The sequence below is a fragment of the Bacillus rossius genome, chromosome 1 (assembly GCF_032445375.1).
Source record: "Bacillus rossius redtenbacheri isolate Brsri chromosome 1, Brsri_v3, whole genome shotgun sequence".
NCBI lineage: Eukaryota > Metazoa > Arthropoda > Insecta > Phasmatodea > Bacillidae > Bacillus > Bacillus rossius.
Window position 1 is genome coordinate 259109484 of NC_086330.1, and position 23485 is coordinate 259132968.

The 23485-nt window shown below is 37.4% G+C and overlaps 2 protein-coding genes across 2 annotated transcripts in view; both read right to left on the bottom strand.

Annotated features, from left to right (window-relative positions):
• Positions 1-23485, bottom strand: part of LOC134529979 (A disintegrin and metalloproteinase with thrombospondin motifs 6-like) — a 225691-nt gene that overhangs the window by 186047 nt on the left and 16159 nt on the right. The window contains exons 6-8 of the mRNA XM_063364509.1: positions 12219-12340; positions 10824-10979; positions 2043-2192 (exon numbers count right to left, since the gene is read on the bottom strand). Coding sequence (XP_063220579.1) covers positions 2043-2192; positions 10824-10979; positions 12219-12340 — 428 coding nt within the window. The remainder of the gene's footprint in view (positions 1-2042; positions 2193-10823; positions 10980-12218; positions 12341-23485) is intronic.
• LOC134529964 (uncharacterized) lies at positions 8050-10043 on the bottom strand. Its single transcript, XM_063364508.1, has 2 exons — positions 8128-10043; positions 8050-8091 (listed from the first exon to the last, which is right to left on the bottom strand). Exon 1 carries the CDS (start codon positions 9780-9782, stop codon positions 8439-8441), a length of 1344 nt encoding a protein of 447 aa, XP_063220578.1. The 5' UTR covers positions 9783-10043; the 3' UTR covers positions 8050-8091; positions 8128-8438.

Sequence of the window (23485 nt, forward strand, 5' to 3'; positions counted from 1 at the left end):
CATCTGCATTAACTTTCTTAGATGACTCAGGCCCAATATAGAATTAATTTATCTGACCTTAGTTAATCTTTCTTCTTTGTTGATGATTTTCTTTCCACTTTTGAGCATCTGATTTATGTCGTTATTCCATAACTTCCTAAAATTTTATAAATTGCTTTTTGTAACCTGCATTTTTAAATATATAAAATAAAGCATGCAGCGATGAACTGAATAAGTCTGCTTTTACTTATTTAAGTCCAAACTAAATTATATTAAGTGTATAATTAATATGTCACATAACAAATTGTATACATGCTCAGCGATACTCACCACCGTTTTCTTGCATGATATTTGTATCATTGTACTAATAAGTCATTTAATTAATACTCCAAGCATACTGGGTCCAAAATATATATAACACAATTATTCATCACGAACCGTACATGTAACCACAGCTTCGTATTGAATTAATATAGTACACAAACCGCGGAGAGTAAATAATAGGAGTTACTGTTGCAACATTACCTACCCTGTCCATTATCTTGAGGTGACATCCCCTCACACTCCCACAGTCCGTCGAAACCCGTAGCAACTTCATTGCCTTATCAGCCCTTTGAAATCCGCCGCCGAGCGATACGCAAGCATCATGTGGATATAATTTTTGATGTGTAAACATCTTAGCCCTCGGTATGACATGGAATTCGATTAACGTTACTGTGTCACGAAGATGGCGGACCCATTTGTAACAACATAAACACGTATATGGTCACTCATAAACATTAGGAAACATACCAAACGTATTGGTGTGACAAATTAAATTTTATGATAGTGAAAATACCCTGGAATATATTTGCTAAACTAAATTAGTCATAGTAAAAAATAATAACACGTTTTAAAATGCCTAAGAAAACCTAGCATTACAATGAGTATAATACAATTTATCCCTTTAAATTCTCAAGAGGCTTACGAGCGCAGCGGTAGAGTACATTCAAGGTGATTCCTGGCCGCCATATTGGAAGACCTTGACTTTGACACTATCTCCGTCCGCTTTTTTGGATTCTAGGAAGTTCCACCATTTTTAATTTTTGGAGTGTCTATCATCTTGGATTCTGAAATTTTGAATTCGTCTGCTGAATATCATCATTTTAATTTCATCTGCTGGATCCCGCCATCTTGGTGTTTGATGTTTGTTCCTAGAGAGTGGCAGTGTCATTCTGTCTCGTGCAGGTAAGTTCAATGTCCCATGCCTATCAGTGTGTCTATGATCATTAAATAATTTATTTAAACTTTTATACAAAAAATCGGAAGCAAGGTGATTCGAACCATGCCAGGCCAGACTCCGGGCATGTAAAAGTGACTTCCTTGACAACATGTTGGTGGAGGACTATTGAGCCTTAAAATTAAATAATAAATACATTAAAATAACACATAGTCGAACATACTTTTTGAAAAATGAGGAGGAAAAATAGCAATGTCAGTTGGATACCGCCATCTTTTAATAAAAAATTATGCTATCAGGCGCGCAAGTGCATTGTATTGCATATGCTGTCTTCTAGAGTGCACTTACGACACGTTAATTTATTTGTTGTCTGCTGAGTGAACTAGCATTAATCTCCAGATCGTCAGCTATTGTAGCATCCACCATCTTAGCCAACATCTTAAGAAAACACAATTATAACCAAAATGAAAGATTTTACTCTCTCTTATTCTTAGTTCTATGCAAAAAAGTTAATTTTAAATTTAAACATAGTCATTAATATCTAAATTCATTAAATATTATGGAACGTTCCCAAAGCATATACTAAGTAGGTACCTAAATCAGTAAACAGTCGATGTTGTATTGCCCGCCATTTTATAAATCCGTAATTATTATAAAAAAAAACATGGAAATAGCAGAAACACATATGGAGGCAACCAGCAGATGGAATCAAGATGGCAGCCTCCAACAGACTAAAACATAAAATGGCGGGATACCAGACGGTGGATCTTTCTAAAGTTAAAAAAAGCATGAGCTTCTCGAATATAAGATTGCGGCTGACCCTGACTTGTGGGCCAGTACTCACTCGAAGAACTGCGTGATCATCTCGCGGCTGCAGCTGGACCAGGCCATGGTGTTGGCGGTCACGTGCGGCGACATGACGTAGTTGGCTCCCGTCACCGGGTCCTTGTAGGGGCACTTGACGGGCCCCTGCGAGTCGTGCTCCAGGCCCATCCTGCAACACGCGCTGCTCCTGCAGGGCTGCGGGCCTCCGTGGCGAGCCGCCCGGCCCCGGTGCCCGGCTGGCATCGCCGCCCACTGCCTCTGGGTGTCGCCCCTTGGAGCCATGCCACTACTGGAACCTGGTTGGTTTGTGTTGGAGGGAGGTGGTGGGTTGTTCGCCGAGGCCGCGCGGGGCCACAGCCGTGTCCAGCACGAGCCCCAGGGAGGCGAGGCCCCGAGAGTCGTCAGCTGGCCGGCTCATTGCCTCGTCATGCGTCGCCCTGGTGGGCGGGTGTCTCCCAAGGGGGAGGGGGAGACTGCAGCAGGGTGCGGGCCTAGACCAACTCATAGTGTCATCACTTTCCGTCTCATCACCCTTCGCCGTCGCTACACCGTCATTTTTTTTTGTTGTAAATGGAACAGAAATATTCATGTGAGTTTGCTGGACGCGACAGAGGTGCTCTTGGCGTACACAGTGCATTTCAGAACCACCTTACTTTCGAACAATCTGGTTGAACGACTTAATATTAGACATGATAGATAAATCTGTGACAAACGTTCGGCTTGTTATATTTTCTGGTGGACTCAATGTACCAATTGAATTTCCTTAGATAATGTACATATTTACAGTGTAAAAAAATGAATTATAAATGCAGAATTTCCTCTTCCACGCGTAGCTCCAACATAGGTTACGATTTGCAGACAGGACTGTGGAAATCACCAGATGTAAAAAAAAGAACCACATGTTTGTTTACAAATGGTTCTCTAACAGACCCACGCGTTTGATGAAATGAGATACTAAATGTGAAGCTGTATTTTTAAACGGTATTTATCTTAAAGAACTATTTTTGGCCATCGTTAACAGGTTGATGGAATTTTAAATTTGACAACGCCACTTATCGATCAGGCCTTAATGTTTACCATATAAAATAATTGTGTATAAATTTGTAGTTTAAAGTCCTTGCTTACAGTATTTTACTTACTTGTTTGTAAATTTTTTGATGTGAACGGTTTGGTCTATTTCCAAATTTCAAGACATTTTTTGAACTGTAGGTAAAATTTTTAATATCCATGGAGAATTCTTTATACCATTCATTTTAACTATACAACACATTACCGTTAACTTTCGTAAACTGTATTATATACATTAATTTCTATTTTGGTATAGATTATTGTTCACAAATAATATAACTCATATTTTATCCCTAAAACGTAGTTATATTCATGTACGTAACTAGACTAGTTTCCACCCCGAGCAAGAACTCATCTTGGCAAACCCGAACTTTTTTTTCAAACTAACCAAATCAAAACATTTCCATACAACACATCGCAGCGCCACCACATATTAATTCCACTATTCCAAAAAAAAATTGATTTAGTTTAGATGGCAAATAAATAGATTTATTTGCAGTCATTTCATTTTTAATACATTGCAAGTTGGATAGTACGCGAAAAGTACCAGTTTTTAAACATTTGACGACACACATATATGTATCTTTCAATACAAATAATTAATTTAATATGACCTCCAACATTTTTTTTGTGTTTTAACAATACGATATTCAATTAATATCTATAATAAAAATTACTTTGCCAGTTTAGTAACCCACCCAGCCCTCCCCACCAAATGCGGCGCCCGGGGCACAAGTCCCGTCCGCCCCCCTCTAGTTACGTTTATGGTGTATTGCTTCTGGTGTTCACAAAATATATGCAATTATAATTATCCATTTAAATATAAAACTGACTTAAACAAGAACATTAAAACGTAATTTATAAACAAGCTTGAGGATGTTATAAATACTTCAGTATATTTACATGCTGTAATATTGAATTTATAATGAAAAAAAGTGGTACATTATGACTTACTTATAATTAAGATCATATCACAAAAGGTAGGAATAATACAGAAACTTTTATACTTCATACTAATAAAGTTAATGATGTAGAAATATATTCTATCAATAAACTTAAAACGAATGAAGGCAACTAATATAGCAGAAATACTTAATATTCTTCATGATAACAAAATTATTGTTATATTTTGGCAGAAGCTTTACCAATAGAAAATTATCTTTCCATTGCAATTCATTATTTTGATTTTATGAATATTTCTCTGCTTAATTTGTGAGAATATGCTACAGATAAATAAATGAGTAAAACTATCATATTGACAAGTTAAATCATTAACAAAGTCTTAAAATACTGTATGACACAGAATTTATCTTCTGTTTAGCTGAACCGATAGTGATATTTTGTCAACATTTGCTAAATCAGTATTTAATATGGCCAACTAGGCTTCCCCGTGAATGTGCGAGGAATAACATATAAGTTATAATAAAAAAAGGTTATTTATTTTTTGTAGTTGCCTTCGTAAAGAACATCTTGGGGCTGTGTCGGGACGCGTGATTGTTGGTTTGACGTAACAAGTCTACGGCAGAGAGTGGCTTTGAATGAATCGCACTGAAATGAAGACGAGACACTGAGTGTGGCAGAGGAGCTGCCGCGTCAGCTGTGCGACGCTCCTGAACCCGTCTCCGTCGCTCGGCGCCGCACATCCTCCTCTTTGCAACGATACTTGCAATATGTACTTTCAACTGGCTGTTTCGTGGGCTGCGTCGGGCGTGCTGATTTTTAAAAATATGTTTTACACCTTAGTTGTCAAATTCTTGTTTATTTATCAAAAAAAGAACATGTACTAATTATTTTGTGCTTTTATAATAATGAGGATTATCTGTACGACCGGAATCAATGAAAACCTAATCGTGGTGTTAACTTTTCCTGTACAGTAGGAGACTGCTACGTTTTTGGTGCATCACTGTTCTAATCGTCTAAGTTTATTACAGTTAAAAGAGCTATGGCAATGCCTTGTGACAATATACTAAGAAACAAAATTGCACATAAGTCTACAGGGTTAATAGTTGCGAAATTATTAAGGAGAGTCCATGCAGGTGTTTTCGTTATGGCCAAATTTATATCCTGATACCCATAAGTTTCAGTCTAGTAAAATAAAAGGTCACACCACAATGTTACGAACAGGTAAATGAATTGCGATTTTACACAAGAAGCCTGGCTGGCCTATGGAGCAGCATTGCCACAGTTCAACACTCCGGCTTCCCCACACAGATGGCCGCGAATAGCACCTACTTTCTGCACTGAAACTGTGGCATATCAAAGATTTTATAACATAAACAATGTGCCTGCTGTGTCCCTCCAGGCAAACATTTCTGACATTTCTATTGACAAATAAGCCATCCAATGAGGGAGCCACGAATAGGGCACTGCGCAGCGTACACGCACGGTCTGTCTCAGCATTAGTCTACACTACTCTTCCTTCTCTGTTGGGAAACAACGTGGAACAGCAGATTCTGTGCAAGGCCCTATTTCTTATTCACTCGTAAATGATGAGTCCTTGAAACTCGTTTCCGACCGCTGTGAACCCAGGCGACGTTGCGCAGTGCATGCTGGGTATTAATGGCGTGGTGATTATGCGGAGGATTTACTTTGCCTTACGCAACATGGATGCGTAAAATGCCAGGCCTGGTCGGGGGATCTAGCTCAGACCTTGACTCACCGGCTATGAGCTCTAGCAAGTGAGTCGTGAATAAGTGTAGCAAAGTGGGAGTTCATTTCCTGCTATATTTAAAATAATGTGGAAAAATTGTGTACCTGCGTTCGTAGATAAATTAATGTAGTCTTATTTTAAGGATGGGATATTTGTAGTTCTACTGTTTCCAAAAATGAATTTCAAAGTAATTGGCATTGGCTCCTTCAAAGACTCTCTATGAAGGAGAAAGGACCAGAAAACATTTATTAGGAACCTTCATTTTCGTCCAATGTTTTCTTAGGCCAGTTATGGAATTGAGCCGGATTTGTTACATAAAGTGCCCATTGGAGCTGCCGCCGGCTCTAGACAGAAATCAACAGGTCCACAGAAAATATTTATTAAGCGGGTGAGTCAGAATTCAACCGTTAAACTACGGGTGCAGGTTTATCATGACAAAATAATTTGAAAATCTCTAAACGACTTATGGCTTCCGAAATCTGGTATATGTATTTGAAGTTGGGGCTGAACAACATTTTTAATGTAAATAATTGATCAAAGATTTAACATAAAACACTAAGCATATGAATTGTGTTTAAATTAAAGAAGTTATAAAACCACCGTAAATTTTGTTTTTAGCAAAAGTATGTCATTGAAATAATTTGCGGGGGGAGGGGGTGTGGTAACAGTTTTATTTTCCACATATTTTTGTGGCTTGTTACTACCCAACATTATTTCGACAGAATTAGTTCGCTAAAACGACAGAATTGTAGAATTTATTTCAATTAAACATTATCTAGTCACTCAATTTATGACTTGAATACTCTTTATTTGCAATCAAAATGTTATTCAGATCCAACTCCAAAAATGTATACCAGCCTTAGGGAACACTTTAGACCTTAAGTCGTACAGAGGTTTGGAACTTATTTAGTCGCGATAAACCTGCCACTGATGTTTGTCGGTCAAATTCAGACTCACGATGTGTATGTTCTCTACATCCATGGCAACCCTCTGTATCCTCGTGGCGCCGGTGTTTGCCAAAGAAGGCTCTAAAGGGAACACCCCAGCCTCAGGCGTCCTCAGAGCTGGAAGAGGTACCAGAAATTAGGAATGGGCTGAACCTTCAGGCAGCAGCAAATGCGATTAAAATCTTTCTGGGGGAGGGGGGGTGGTTCATTTCCCATGTCTCGTGACTGTCTGGTATCAAAAGCCTTGGTTGAATGTGAAGAACCAAATGTTAGTGGTTAAAGGAATATCTGAAGGTACTACCAGCGAATACGGATGCATCCGGGCCTTAAGCGGTTGTAAACTCCCTGGACAGTAGTACTAGGATTGGGGGAATATCCGAGGTTGACACCGAGGTCCTCCATGCATATCACGAGCTGGATTTGTTAGCGCTTTGCTTCAGCTGACAGATTTGCTTCAGCTGACAGACCTTCGCAAAACGCAAGTTCCATAATTGAGTAGTAGTCCGGGTCGATGGTTGATGAGAATGTATACCCAATGAAGTTTTATATTTCGGCCCAGGATCAGATTGGTGTTGGACTCGCACTTGGCTTGGAGCAAACTTGTAGGTACCATAGCCATGTGAAGAGTTGACACAGTGAGCGGCGATATGTCTCCGTATACTAGCCTGGATTGCTAGGAGAGGTTGGACAGGCTTCCATCAGATCACAGGTTTTCTGTTTGACTGAGGGGTCCCAGAGTGAAATAGTAGATCTTGGTAGGTGATAGTTCTGATAAGATCATAAGGGCTAAGAACACAGTCAACTATTTTGTTAGTTGCGTGAGCTAGGGGGATTATGGGTGGTAATGGTGCTGGGATAAGTAGCCTCAGCCTCTCATCATAGCGATTTCGAACTAATATCCCTATTCCGAAGAAATACCTGTTGGGCCCCAAGAAAGGTAGGCTTTTGGTACTGGGTTATCAAAAAAAGGCAACTCCTGTTCAGATATGAATCGATCCATGCAAAAAGGTCTTTAGTCCTAAATAAGTGTTTTTGAGAAAAACACAAAAAACTGTCTGCGCCAGAAGATTTTAATAATATAATAACACCTTTTTTTAATATGGTACCTAACAATTTCACCACTCATATGAATTATCTATATTACTGTTCTTGTATATAGTTTGTCGAAAAAAAATTATAAAATATGTTGGTCTGAAGCCATTTTTGCATGGAAAAGTATTTTATTAAACACTCTTTTATATTTTATTGTTATTTTAGTATATATATTATTTTAATTGTTTCTTATCCAACAAAATGGTAGAAAAGAAGATACAATATGTTATATTTTACTACATATTAGTTTATTTACTCATGTACAGTATGTCAAAAATTAAATTATATACAGTTAGTTAATCATCTTGTACCTACAAATCAATGTTCTCCAGTTAATCATCTTGTACCTACAAATCAATGTTCTCCAGTTAATCATCTTGTACTTCCAAATCAATGTTTTCAGCTGTTGGCCAGTTAGAAATATCAATGTAAAATTGTTTATGCTCCTCGGGAATATAGGGCAGAAGTTTTCGTATGTCATCTAGTTTCTTTTTTTTAATGGGGACCTTCCCTTCTGGATAAGCAATGCATGGTGGAAATTCGGGGTTCGTCATTGCTTGCCGCAAACAAAAAGTATGTAGTACCATACCATTGATAAATTTTCGTGCAACAATTGTTCCAGGCATTTCTTGACTAAAAGAAAAATGCATGAAGGAACTTATGCCAAACTGTTGCTTATCATCTTTCGGAACTGATCTCGGGCGCGTTTCTTCTGAAATGACAGACTTTTTTTATATTGAGGCCACCAATTTTTGTAATCGAATATGTGTTCCGATTTCACATGTGTCACCATAAACTTATTATTATTACTGCTCTTGATTACTAATTCAGTGATTTCTCTTAAGGAATATAAACGGTCATGTTTCCTCAGCTGTCTTTTAATCATTGAAAAATCTCGGTCACAGGGGAGAAACGAATGACCCCTGATGGGGAAGAACTGTTCTATTTTATTAAATCGACCAGTTTGTGTTAAAGCCAATAACAAACGTGCCAGTGAGTGGTTTTTGTTTTGGCCAGAACAGTTGTCAGAGAAAATCCTTATCTCCTTAATTTCTGGAGGAACCGTGTTCAAATAATCCGTTAAAAGTGAGCACACTTCATTTGGGCCTTTGTTGGCAGTACCCTCATGATAAAGGTATAACATAGCACTATGTTCCTTTATGTTATGTATGCAGCAAACATTGACTGTTAACTGCCTCATATAGAAAGTCTCTTGAACTGGGATTCGTGGCAATTGAATATTTTGCATATAATCCATACAGATGGACAGAACGTGTGGTTCAGTTTTGCAGTCTCGTTCTTTTTTAAGTTCATTATAAAACTTCTTTGCCCTCCTTCTGTGAATCATTAGTTCCGCTGCCGCACACCTCTTGGCTGCTTCATTTATGTGAGGGCTTTTAATTTTAAGTTTTAACTCCTCACAAGTACAGCAGAAATCAACCTGGGGTCTGCCAAATGATAGAGAAAAGTTTTCATTGAAAAACTTAATGAAAAACTGATAACTGCAGTTAATGTCAGGATTTTTATCTTTGAATAGATTATACATGGACTTTACAGACAGTCTGGCATCGAGATATGATTTTGTTTTACCAGTGTATTTTGTGCATTTAACTGGAAAGCTAAGAATGTGGTTTCTGATTTTTTCCCGAACTTCAGGTGGAAGTGTGTTAGCACTTGATGTTTTCCCTCTTTCATCAACGGGACTTTTGCCCAATAAAGCAAGTTTTCTAATCCTCTTCACTCGTTTATCAGTAATAGCAAACAATGATAAGAAAGCTTTGTAACATACCTCTCTCTTTACATGGCCTATAATAACATAGTATTTGTAAACTTTGTCAACAATTCTTGCCCCCTCTTTCTTCCGAGGTCGACGGCGATCAACATCATGTATATCAATCAGAGATTGAATAAATGTGTCTTGTTGATTTTTTGTAGGCAAATCATGCAAACGTCTTAGCACATCAATAGCTTCATCATCTGAGATCTTCTCAAAACACTTCATTCTCTGACATCTGAAAACAAAACGATAAATATTTTTGTGATTGTTGGAAAATAAAGGAAATATATATAGTGCATTGAGAGATTTAGGCCTACTAAAACTAATTCTCTTGATATCAGAAATACATAAGTAAGTGCCTAATATTGTAATGTATATAACAAATACAAGCTTTAGATAACATTGGTAGTTATAGACCTACCTGCATGGAGGTCCTGTTGTTCTGGCTGGAATCAAATTGCCTTTGGAGGTTAGGTATTCCTCCCCTTTACATCTGGCAGTTTTTCTTATATTTCTTTTCCAAGAAGATGGTGTACTTTTCCTCTTTATACCTCTTTCTTCTACATTGTCTGTGCCTTCACTTTCTGATGACATTATTTAACAATATCTTTGTATAAAACTTACTAATTTACCATCATTTAACAAACAAACTGCATATTCAACATTCTTTTGTTATAAACATTTTGAATAACAGGTTAGGAAACATAATGTCACAGAATATTTCAATAGTGCGCCGCTACAACAAAAATTCCCAAACTTTATTCCATGCAAAAGGGGCTTCAGTCCAGGACTGAAGCCCTTGCTGCATGGAACAGTGAAATTAACAGTCTGTTACTACGGTAACATTGCATTGGACTGAAGTCTTTTTGGCGTAGAAATGTGTATCTACCTTCTTAGGTAATGTTGCATATTCAAACTGGAATTGCGGAAAAAATGGACTGAAGCCCTTTTTGCATGGACCAATTCATATATGTCTAAGTCCAGTACCACAATTTGCGGTTTTTATCAGTGATTTCTTCTAGTTCAGTAATGTACATGTTTGGTTTTGATACATTTACTTTGTGCATTTATGAGAGACCTGCATTGGGAACTCTTAGAAAAGTGGTGGAAAGAATATTCGGCAAAAAATCTTGTGTAAGTTTTAGCCGCAGCGGCAGAAACGTATAGCATGTCAGCAGCCTTGGTAATCTGGCACTGGGGTGTGAGGCACGACAACTAGGCCAGTCAGCACGAGTGGGGAGAGAAGTGCGTGGCCTCTGGACTTACACGTGGCCCAGCTCGTGCGCCACCGTGATGCCGAGGTTGAGGCCACTGTCCTCGTTGATGCAGCACGAGGACTCCGGGTTGCAGGCCTGCGCCACGTTGGCGAGCCCCAGCAGACCGCACGTGCTGCCGCCCGCCGGGTCGCTGCAGATGTCATACCTGCGCACAGCGCCTTACGTCCTTACATCCTTTAGTTGGCAATGTACACCAATAAGTACAAGTGTGCTGTTGCCAACCCTCAGACAAAACAGTTCCTACCTAATTAGATGGTTAATGTCCAACACGCCTATAAGGAATGTAGTCAGGACTTCATGACTCCTTCCAGATCTTAAAAACATAAAATCTTGATTTCGAAATTAAAAATTTTATTTCATTATCCCTATGGTATATTTCACAAAATCATAGTTATATGATACAACAAAGATAAACAACGGAATCATTAGTAATAGGTGGATTGCCAATTGCAGTTAAATTAGGAAATCGGTAAACAAATTACAAATCGCATCTAACTGGTCTTAGTTCTTAGATGTTAGCCTATCGCCTTCCCAATGAGGATAGCGTCTCGCTATTGCTTGACGATCATGGTCATTGATTGTAGTAGGTAAGAGTACAGAAGGGGGGCATTCATTGTATACCTTAAGTGAAGACCTGGATGGGACCAAGAGAATGTTAATTGTTTTCATAGATAACTAGCACAAAGATGCTTCCTTATTAAAAATTTTCTGACTCTCTAATAAGATGACTCTTTAATTCATCCACAGCATACTACTTTAACACAAAGGTGTATATGTGACGAATTTTCCCACATTTCTGGCTGATCTCTGAATAACACACGTAAATAAAATTTAACTTTAAATATTGGTTGGCCATAAATCAACATGTTTTATATTTATAAACATATATTTCAAGTAAAATGGCATTATTTTTAAATCTTAAAATGCAATAAGAATAGTAACACTTTTTTGTCACCTGAAATAAAGTTCTTTAAGATATCATCTCTTAAATGATATAATTACTGGCCCAGCATGAGTTATTTACTTTGCTAAACAGTAAAGTTTATTTCTCTGCGTATGGAGAGAGAGAAAGGAACATTGCATCGACTACAAAACCATAGATTATGTCTATGACTTATTTGACTAGAAAGTCATGAACCAATGTTGTAGCAATATGCATAATATAGAATACTGTCTGTATCATGACTAGTCTATGGCACGAATTCAATGAGTGGGAGATATCACTAGTCTATGACATGGAATCGATGTGTGGGAGAGAGCAGAATATAAGATACAGACTGTATCATCACTAGTCTATGACATGGACTCTATGGGTGGGAAAGAGCAGAATGTAAGAGATATTATGTATCGTCACTAGTTTATGAATGAAGCAGACGCTACGTACTTGGTGAGCAGCACGGCGATGTCATGGTGGTTGGGATGGTCGATGTTGGGGTTGATCTTGTACTGCCACTCGCAGAAGCTCTTCAGGGTAGACGAGGCGTCTGAGCTGATGAGCACATCCAGCTGAGGACAGGACAAGCAACCACGTGACAAGATAACATCCAACATCCGCAGCCAAGTGGCTTACGGGAGAGGAGTGCTTCCTGCTTGCTCAGGAATGTATAACTTGCTGCTACTGTGTTCGCATTGATAACGAAACAGAGAAGCGAGAGGAAATGAAAATTTTGTGTGGTATTTATGGGTTATGTGAGTTAGCACACTTCGCTAGAAATACTAGCTTTAAGCACTTTAAATCACTTGAAAAATATGTGAATTCTAATACCAATAATTGATAATCAGTTGCTGAAACAAGCTCTGGGAGGATACAGATTAAGTTCGGCAAATTTTACAGCTGTCTAATAAATCTCACTGTTTTGGAGCAGTTCAAAAAAAAATTTAAAATAAGAGTGTTTGAAGTATGCATTGTACTCTTGCTTGGAAACTTCCAGTATTTACATCGTTTTTACAAAAATAATAACCCTGATATTAAATAATCTCTAACATTCTACTACATTGAAAGGGTTTACAGAGATTCCGTTTCCAGTTTTGGTGTAACCGGAAGTTAGTATCTACAATTATCAATAAATCTTTGTAGATGCAAAATCTTATTTTTTCCTTCTTAAGGGTGCCATCTGGATGCTGGTAGAAAGGCACTGTATACATTTACCTCTATGACTCTCATTTAAAAAGTACTTGAGATGTTTTAATTTTTTTGGGGCAGGATAAGAATATAAAGTACACTCGGCGTCAGTCTGGTGGATTCAAGTTGTCCTGTACCCGCATTTACATTTTCTGACTCCTTTTTAACCTTCTTTTTTGTGGAGTAATAATCTTCAGAATTTAAGGAACTCACCAGTCGGACATGCCTTAATACATCTTGCAATGATTCCTGAATTTTAACAGGCATGTTACCGCGGAAAATTCTTAATGGCAATACTAGAGGTAAACGTCTGCATCGGCAAAACTGCTCGCCGTTTGGGGCATCCTCTGTAACGGCCTGCCAGATGCTTCCCCTCCCGCCGCTCAAAGTGGAGGGAGGTGGGATGGGGGCCGAGGCCTTGCCAGCGTACTGGTGTATCAATTACATCTCTTCACACTAATTCTCGTGTGAAACTAAAACTGTGGGAGAGCACGAGTACACGCTGTGTAATATTCAGTACCTACCTGTGTCCGTGAAGTGAGTGATTGTATGTATACATATACATACATTAAATGTAATTTACTTTATCTTTAACACAGTTTTATATTTAAAAAATATTATTATTATTTTGGATTAATGACTATGCATTTCGTTTTCCTTCTATGTTGTTCAATTTGTGGATTTTTAGGTATATTTCGAAGAAAGACTACCTATTGTAGCCATGAACATGGAACGACTTCAGAAAAGTTTATTATAATTTTTCGTTTTATGTTCCATAGACCCCGAAACCATCGTAAACTCAAAAGTTTATACAAATAATATTTATTTATATAACATTTTTATGGACATGATACGCCGTTATTTTGCAAAAATCATTTCCAAACTGATATAAAAAAATAATAAAAATCTCTTTCGAGTTCTTTAATGGGCATAATAACCACCAAAGGGGTAAAAAAAAAAAAAGGAAGTTATTTGATAAACAGAAAATCGCTATAACCCTCATAGTATGACAAACATCGCATCGTTTGAACGTATTATAACTCGTAGGAATAATACCAAAAACCTTTGTCGGAATATATTTTTGATACGAACAACCATAACTGCAAGGGGTGGAAAAAACATGACTTGGAGGACAAAAACGTTCGTAACTTCCTTATTAGACACAATAAACAAATCCGTTGAATAGTTTGTAAATCTTATAATTTTTAACAAAACATTTTGTCCGAAACAATTTTTGATAAGACAGGCGATTGCCCAAGGGGTTGAAAATAACAAGGGTATAAATATAAAAAAACGCAATTTCCATACAATTTACACTATTAAATCCATTCTTATTCATGGTGAAAAAAATAAATATATAATAATTAATTGTAATTATTCAAAAATTTATCCAAAACTTTCGTCCAAAATGACTTTTTATTAGACTGCAAAGGGTTGAAAAAACCTCATGTGGGATTAAAAAATGAAAAAAAAAAAACCTTCCGTACCATATGAACTATCGAAGCCATTCTTATTTTTGTTTAACTTTCTAGATATTGTCAAAAACCTTTGTCTAAAGTAAATTTTTATGTAACCAGCCATTACTGCAAAGGGTGGAAATAACAATGGTTCAAAGACAAAAATATAATCATAAATTTTTTTAGTAGTTCACTATCAAATGCGTAATAATTTACTGCAAAAAATCCTAACATTTCTCCAAAACCTTTTTCTGAAACAATTTATGAAGAGACGAACTATTTACCTTAAAAACAGGGGTTGAAAAAAATTCAAATCTTCCTATCAAATACAATCAATTTATTTTTAAGCATCTTCATATCATCTTAAATCTTGGTCCAAAGTAATTTTTTTTTGTGTGACCACTTATATGAAATATAGGAAAATGTTTCATCTATCAATTTGGAATATTAGATAACATATAGTATGTTATATACATGAAGTTTTTTAATTGTTTTAGAAGTTTATAGAAGTTTCCAGAACATTTCCAGAAGCAATAGATACCTAGAAATCTACCTAAGCCTGTAGGCTGGGCCAATAGGGATGGATTTATTTTTACTCAATTTGTCATACTGACTAAACTGTGTGGTTCAGTGCTTACGAAGAAATTTGAATGACATAAATTTATTTTGCAGCTCCCTTTTTGTTGTAAGTTAGCTACATTTTTATTTTGTTACTTGAAAATTTAACAATTATTGATTACATATTTTGCTTTAAAAATTTAGCATTCGTAAAAAATTCGGTTAGATTTGTTTCAGATGACGAATTGGTTGTTATTAAACGTTTTTAAAACGTATCTACTTTATATTTTATGCAAAATATCCTTAAACGTAAATGTAAAAAATTCCATTATAACATCCCAAAATATAAAAGCCGTTAGTAACAAATATGTACATGTTAAATTATTTATATTCCAAATATCTAGACTACTGTCTTCAGTCTGGAAAATTGCCTGTTTGCCAATGTTGTATTTTTGACACTCTTGTGACTGAATAAAACTGCCCGCGCCACTGATGCAGAAATGCTGTTAATTCAGTTACAGATTAAAATTTAACAAATTAATTTATATATATTATACATACAGATAAAAATTACGGAAAATTTCAGTAGTTAAACATTTTTGGTATTAAAAGTTTGTAAATTAAAATGCTCATTCACAGCACTGCTGTACTGGTGGTGGCACCAGAGAGGTTTTCAATTAGTAGAGACCGGAAAAATTCGCGAATTCATTTCGCGATAGGCTAAAATACAAATAGTTATACATCAGTTCTGCCTCTGCTATTGGCTCACAACTCACCTGGATGACGCTGGGCCAATGAGAAACACCCTACCAAAGCTTTTTCGAATCACAGGCTGCTACGCTGGGGCACCTTCACAAGACAGCAGCCAATGAGTGGGTGACATTTGACCGAGTGTACGCAGAACTATGGAGTTCATCCTGGAGGTCATTGAACCCGCGAATTTTTCCGGTCCCTATCAATTAGTTTTGCGTTTAACCGAGAAATAATCACATTTAAATCAACATTCTATGTATAGTAGTGTCCAGACATGTATTTCTAGGACAGTGATACAGACAGAATTATTTTTACGCATGCGGTCACAATTGTCTGTGTGATATAAGTAGTATAGGAATGTATGTCCTGGGACACGGGTTCTGGGTGTGGTGCCGGTGCCGGTGTCCGCCATCTTGGATTGTGACGTCACGGCGGCCATCTTGGAGGAGTGTAACGGGACATAGCGTAACGGGACAAGTTTGACCTTGACCTTTGACCCTCAAAATTCGCCAAAATTGGGAAAAAATTGCCCAAAATTCCTCAAAATTCGTCAAAATTTACATTTCTGTGGAAAAAAATTCCGCCAAAAAATCTCAAAAAATTCCACAAATTAAAAATTTCTCTTTTCGAGGGAAAAATTCCCGTTTCGAGGGAAAATTTCTCGTTTTTAGTCCTTAAAAATCCCGGCGGCTAAAAATGTCCATATGTAGGCTTAAGCATCCATGTCGACAGCCTCCGATAAGCCTCACGTCATCATGGAATATGTCATCTTGGATGATGACGTCACCGTTGCAATTTCCGTTACGGCCGCCATCTTTAACTTTTTTATTTATTATCCGATTTTAATGAAATTTTTTTAAAATTTATAAAAAAATTAAATAATAAAATTTTAATAAATTATTATTAAAAAATGTACATTAACGACAAGGAGTTCGGAGTCCTCGGTTCGAACCCGACGAATGCAAAAAAAAATAAAAATGGCGACCGATCCTTCCTCAATGGTGGTTGCAGGCAGACTGACTCCCATCACTTTTTTCTAAGCATATATATCGTCAACTAGTATGACGTCACGTCCACCATCTTGAAATTTGGATGCCATCTTGAAAATCTTTATTTATTATCCAAATTTAATGAAAAAAATCCAAAATTCATCAAAAAATTAACGTATTTGAATTCTGTTTGATTATATCGATGTACGTCCTTGGTTCGATCCCCGGCGAGAGTACACGGTCGATCCTTCCTCCATGAAAGCTACCTAGACTGATCTAACACCAACAATACCAAGGTATATATCGTCAACTGGTATGACATCATGTCCGCCATCTTGTCTTCATCCGCTGGAGACCACCATCTTGTTTTCGTCTGCTAGAGTGTGCCGATACCATGTAGTATAATTATCTGGTCACCATACTTTTGTCCTCAACTGTTGACATTGAACATTGACCTTAACCTTGAACCTTGACCTTGAACTTTGACCTTGGCCTTGAACTTTGACCTTGACCTTGAAATTTGACCTTGACCTTGAAATTTGACCTTGACCTTGAAATTTGACCTTGACCTTGAAATTTTACCTTGACCTTGAAATTAGACATTGTCCTTGAAATTTGACTTTGTCCTTGTCGACCATCATGGATCCGACATTTTATGTTCAGTACATGCTACCAGGAGCTACCACCTGCTGGAGTACGCCATATTGTGTGTACTTGTATTATAGAGTACATTTCCATCTGGATAATTTTATTCTAACCCGCTACAGTGCAGTAATCATTTATTATGGAGGTGCCCTCCGCCATCTTGAAATTTGGCCGCCATCTTGAAATCATGTAATAATGTAGCTAGAAAAGCGGGAAAAAATCCAAAATTCATTAAATAAATCACTCATTAATTTACATATTGATTCGATCGATTCCCGTCCTCGGTTCGATCCCTGGCCGATACAAAACAACTTTAATTAAAAAAATACTAAAAAAGTGTTAGGTTTGAGAAAATAAAAACACCACAAGTTCTTTTAAAAAAATTTTATTAAATAAATTCAATACACTACTACAAGTACAAAAAAAAAACACTGACAAATTACCAAAGCCTTTTGGATTCCTCGATTCAAACAGTCTTCTTATTGTACGGACTAAGCCTTTTACATGACTTTAAATGTCTATCCGATCCGTTCATCACCGCAGCCAGAGACGGACTGAAGTTCATAGCACCTATATATAGTCTCATTAGCCGATACAACACATGAGTCAAATCAATAACCATGTTCATTATACGTCTCGGAGCATTTTTTATAATGACGATGTAAGCTATCGAGACGTGAAATTAGTTTATTGCACTTATTGCACTGAAATTGTATTCTTTGAACATTATTAGAACAACCACTTCTTTCATGTCTGCGAGCATTTGAGGTGATAGTAAATGATGCACCACAGTATTTGCACTGATGCGAAGTACGCTCTTCATTAATTGAAGTATTCAATGCTGATGAAACTTCAGCTGATGGTGGAACAGCACATATCGAAGTCTCCTCCAGTGTTGTCAGAGGCGTTGCCAACGGGATCTGCTCCAACATCGTCGGCGCCGACGTCATGGTTCCCGTAGTCGATGGTACATCCTCCATCGAGTACGACGTTAAAGTCGGTAAAGATGCCATCGAAGTCTCAAGAACAAGCAATTACACGTCTTATGTACCAGAAGAAACAAACTAGATGATCCGTACACCGTCGACGGCAGTAACAAACTAAGCGTCCTGCTCTCTAGGACTCGTTTATATACATTAACCGGTTTGAATAATACGCTAGTCAAATCAAGAACATTTTACTAAAATACTAGAGTCAAAACAACATTAAAAAAATAGAAGCACCATCAAAAAAAAAAGGAAGCACACTTGGAAGCACCTTCAAAAAAGGAAAAACAATAGGAAGCACCGACTACGAAAAGGCAGCACATTTGGAAGCACCGACAACGAAAAGACAGCACATTTGGCAGCACCGACAACAAAAAGGCAGCACATTTGGAAGCACCGACTACGAAAAGGCAGCATATTTGACAGCACCGACAACGCAAAGGCAGCACATTTGGAAGCACCGACTACGAAAAGGCAGCACATTTGGAAGCACCGACTACGAAAAGGCAGCACATTTGGAAGCACCGATAACAAAAAGGCAGCACATTTGGAAGCACCGACAACGAAAAGACAGCACATTTGGCAGCACCGACAACGAAAAGGCAGCACATTTGGAAGCACAGACTACGAAAAGGCAACACATGTGGCAGCACCGACAACGAAATGGCAGCACATTTGGAAGCACCGACAACGAAAAGGCAGCACATTTGGAAGCACCGACAACGAAAAGGCAGCACATTTGGAAGCACCGACAACGAAAAGACAGCACATTTGGAAGCACCATCATCGAAAAGGCAGCACATTTGGAAGCTCCATCAACAAAAAAAAGGCAAAAAGGAAGCACAAGTTACGAGATCTAAGTCTTAGTTAGAAATCTGAATACAAGAAATAAAAACATTAAATTCTTATAATTTAAATTATTTATTTTATTGCTTTACATTATACAAATGCAAGTAAAACAAGCCACTATTGTATGTAGCCAGCATTCCTCAGTTCTTTGAGTATGAAGGATATTTCTTTAATGTTCGAATATTTTCCTGCACAAAGCGAACCATGTAGAAGTCTTAGCCGGTCAACCAATATGTTTGGATCTTTCCATGATGTGTAATCAATCTCTTCTGCTGCGTTCATCCTTGCATGTTTATAATAAATATTATCTCTGGTATCTTCCGTTTTACCACCAACCTCAGGGTAACTTTCGTGTTTGAGACGGTGATCATCACAAGCTTGATCAGATTTATTTAATATATCACGTCGTCTCCATCGTTTCGGTCTCAGGACACCGCCACATTCTTCGATCTTGGCAGCTTTAGGTGCTTCATCATAGTCTATGTTTTTGTCAACAGCCTCAGAGTCACTGTAACAATCACCGTAGAAGGAATCGTCTTCACCCAATTTACCGTAATTATTCGATGTTGATGATGTTGAAGTGTCTTCATCGTCTTCATGCTTCCTTTTTAGGAGTCCATCATTTTTACTAAGTAGGAAAGATCTACTTGAATTCGGCTGGAATATATTCTCACTTTTCACGTTAAGGATTCTTCCATTGTCTTCATTCTTCCGTAAATCATCAACCTCCTTCAATTTAAGTTCTTTGTCGAGATCGGAAGAGCCAAGAAAATTATTGTCGTAATGCAGATCACTCTTCCTTAGGCTAGTAGATTCATCGTTGTCCTCTAGCTTGTACGCAGGCTTGGTGCTACAAGTTCTGCCATGTCTTTTTAGGCTCTCTCTCCGCGTAAACGACTTGCTACATCGAACACAACTTATCATATTGCGCAGTGGATTTTTAACACAGTCATTCTTCTCATGCTGTCTTTTATTCTTTCTCAAGATAAACTCTTTACTGCAAAACTTACACATATGTTCTTTCGATACAGCGTCAGATCCCAAATCGGAATTCATATTAGTTACTGAGACTAATGCCAGATACCAATTGAGTGTTTTAAATTAGATCCAATACTTAAATATAATTTTTTTCATATTTCATCAGCGAGAATTAATATATCTCATGCAAAAGTACTTTATGCATGTAGTTCTGCTTTTCAACCACAGATGTCGCCACATGTTGCTTGCAGGTAAATAATATTTAGTTCTTTTATGCGGGATGCGGGATGCTCACTAACGATCGCAAAAGAAGGATGGCTTCGCTAGACTCCAAGGAAAAGGAAGTTCGTCTTGCATGTTGGTGCTCCACAGATGTCTCATGGCGTAATATTAATTTGACTGAGTAACAATATTTGTTAATTCCACCTGATAAAAATATTGCAAGTTTTGATTTAGTAGCAGAAATTATCGAATTAAATGTAACTCCAAATAAAATGACATGTCTCATTAGACCAAAAAAAAATCCATGCAGAGAGCGGTTTCTCAGAATAGTCAGAAACACTTGAAGAAACCACAGGAATGATTGCAAGAACACGGGAAAAACCATCAAAATATTGACAAGAATAATCAGGAGCACACGGAGAAAACCATCAAAATATTGACAAGAATAACCAGGAGCACACGGAGAAAACCATCATAATATTGGCAAGAATAATCAGGAGCACACGGAGAAAACCATCATAATATTGACCAGATTAATCAATAGTACTCGGAGAAAACCACCACACGTTTTCTTTGATATCATAAAATTATAGGAAAAAATATTTAAAAATAAAAATAAATTAATAAAAAAGTAAAAAAAAAATGCATAAACAGTTTCTGCTAGCTTGTAAACTTATCATTGTTGAGCAAAGATAGAGTTCTTGTACAAGCCAGAAATTTATGCATTTTTTTTTTACTTTTTTATTAATTTATTTTTATTTTTAAATATTTTTTCCTATAATTTTATGATATCAAAGAAAACGTGTGGTGGTTTTCTCCGAGTACTTCTGATTAATCTGGTCAATTTTATGATGGTTTTCTCCGTGTGCTCCTGATTATTCTTGCCAATATTATGATGGATTTCTCCGTGTGCTCCTCGTTATTCTTGTCAATATTTTGATGGTTTTCTCCGTGTGCTCCTGATTATTCTTGTCAATATTTTGATGGTTTTTCCCGTGTTCTTGCAATCATTCCTGTGGTTTCTTCAAGTGTTTCTGACTATTCTGAGAAACCGCTCTCTGCATGGATTTTTTTTTGGTCTAATGAGACATGTCATTTTATTTGGAGTTACATTTAATTCGATAATTTCTGCTACTAAATCAAAACTTGCAATATTTTTATCAGGTGGAATTAACAAATATTGTTACTCAGTCAAATTAATATTACGCCATGAGACATCTGTGGAGCACCAACATGCAAGACGAACTTCCTTTTCCTTGGAGTCTAGCGAAGCCATCCTTCTTTTGCGATCGTTAGTGAGCATCCCGCATCCCGCATAAAAGAACTAAATATTATTTACCTGCAAGCAACATGTGGCGACATCTGTTGTTGAAAAGCAGAACTACATGCATAAAGTACTTTTGCATGAGATATATTAATTCTCGCTGATGAAATATGAAAAAAATTATATTTAAGTATTGGATCTAATTTAAAACACTCAATTGGTATCTGGCATTAGTCTCAGTAACTAATATGAATTCCGATTTGGGATCTGACGCTGTATCGAAAGAACATATGTGTAAGTTTTGCAGTAAAGAGTTTATCTTGAGAAAGAATAAAAGACAGCATGAGAAGAATGACTGTGTTAAAAATCCACTGCGCAATATGATAAGTTGTGTTCGATGTAGCAAGTCGTTTACGCGGAGAGAGAGCCTAAAAAGACATGGCAGAACTTGTAGCACCAAGCCTGCGTACAAGCTAGAGGACAACGATGAATCTACTAGCCTAAGGAAGAGTGATCTGCATTACGACAATAATTTTCTTGGCTCTTCCGATCTCGACAAAGAACTTAAATTGAAGGAGGTTGATGATTTACGGAAGAATGAAGACAATGGAAGAATCCTTAACGTGAAAAGTGAGAATATATTCCAGCCGAATTCAAGTAGATCTTTCCTACTTAGTAAAAATGATGGACTCCTAAAAAGGAAGCATGAAGACGATGAAGACACTTCAACATCATCAACATCGAATAATTACGGTAAATTGGGTGAAGACGATTCCTTCTACGGTGATTGTTACAGTGACTCTGAGGCTGTTGACAAAAACATAGACTATGATGAAGCACCTAAAGCTGCCAAGATCGAAGAATGTGGCGGTGTCCTGAGACCGAAACGATGGAGACGACGTGATATATTAAATAAATCTGATCAAGCTTGTGATGATCACCGTCTCAAACACGAAAGTTACCCTGAGGTTGGTGGTAAAACGGAAGATACAAGAGATAATATTTATTATAAACATGCAAGGATGAACGCAGCAGAAGAGATTGATTACACATCATGGAAAGATCCAAACATATTGGTTGACCGGCTAAGACTTCTACATGGTTCGCTTTGTGCAGGAAAATATTCGAACATTAAAGAAATATCCTTCATACTCAAAGAACTGAGGAATGCTGGCTACATACAATAGTGGCTTGTTTTACTTGCATTTGTATAATGTAAAGCAATAAAATAAATAATTTAAATTATAAGAATTTAATGTTTTTATTTCTTGTATTCAGATTTCTAACTAAGACTTAGATCTCGTAACTTGTGCTTCCTTTTTGCCTTTTTTTTGTTGATGGAGCTTCCAAATGTGCTGCCTTTTCGATGATGGTGCTTCCAAATGTGCTGTCTTTTCGTTGTCGGTGCTTCCAAATGTGCTGCCTTTTCGTTGTCGGTGCTTCCAAATGTGCTGCCTTTTCGTTGTCGGTGCTTCCAAATGTGCTGCCTTATTGTAGTCGGTGCTTCCAAATGTGCTGCCATTTCGTTGTCGGTGCTGTCACATGTGTTGCCTTTTCGTAGTCTGTGCTTCCAAATGTGCTGCCTTTTCGTTGTCGGTGCTGCCAAATGTGCTGTCTTTTCGTTGTCGGTGCTTCCAAATGTGCTGCCTTTTTGTTATCGGTGCTTCCAAATGTGCTGCCTTTTCGTAGTCGGTGCTTCCAAATGTGCTGCCTTTTCGTAGTCGGTGCTTCCAAATGTGCTGCCTTTGCGTTGTCGGTGCTGTCAAATATGCTGCCTTTTCGTAGTCGGTGCTTCCAAATGTGCTGCCTTTTTGTTTTCGGTGCTGCC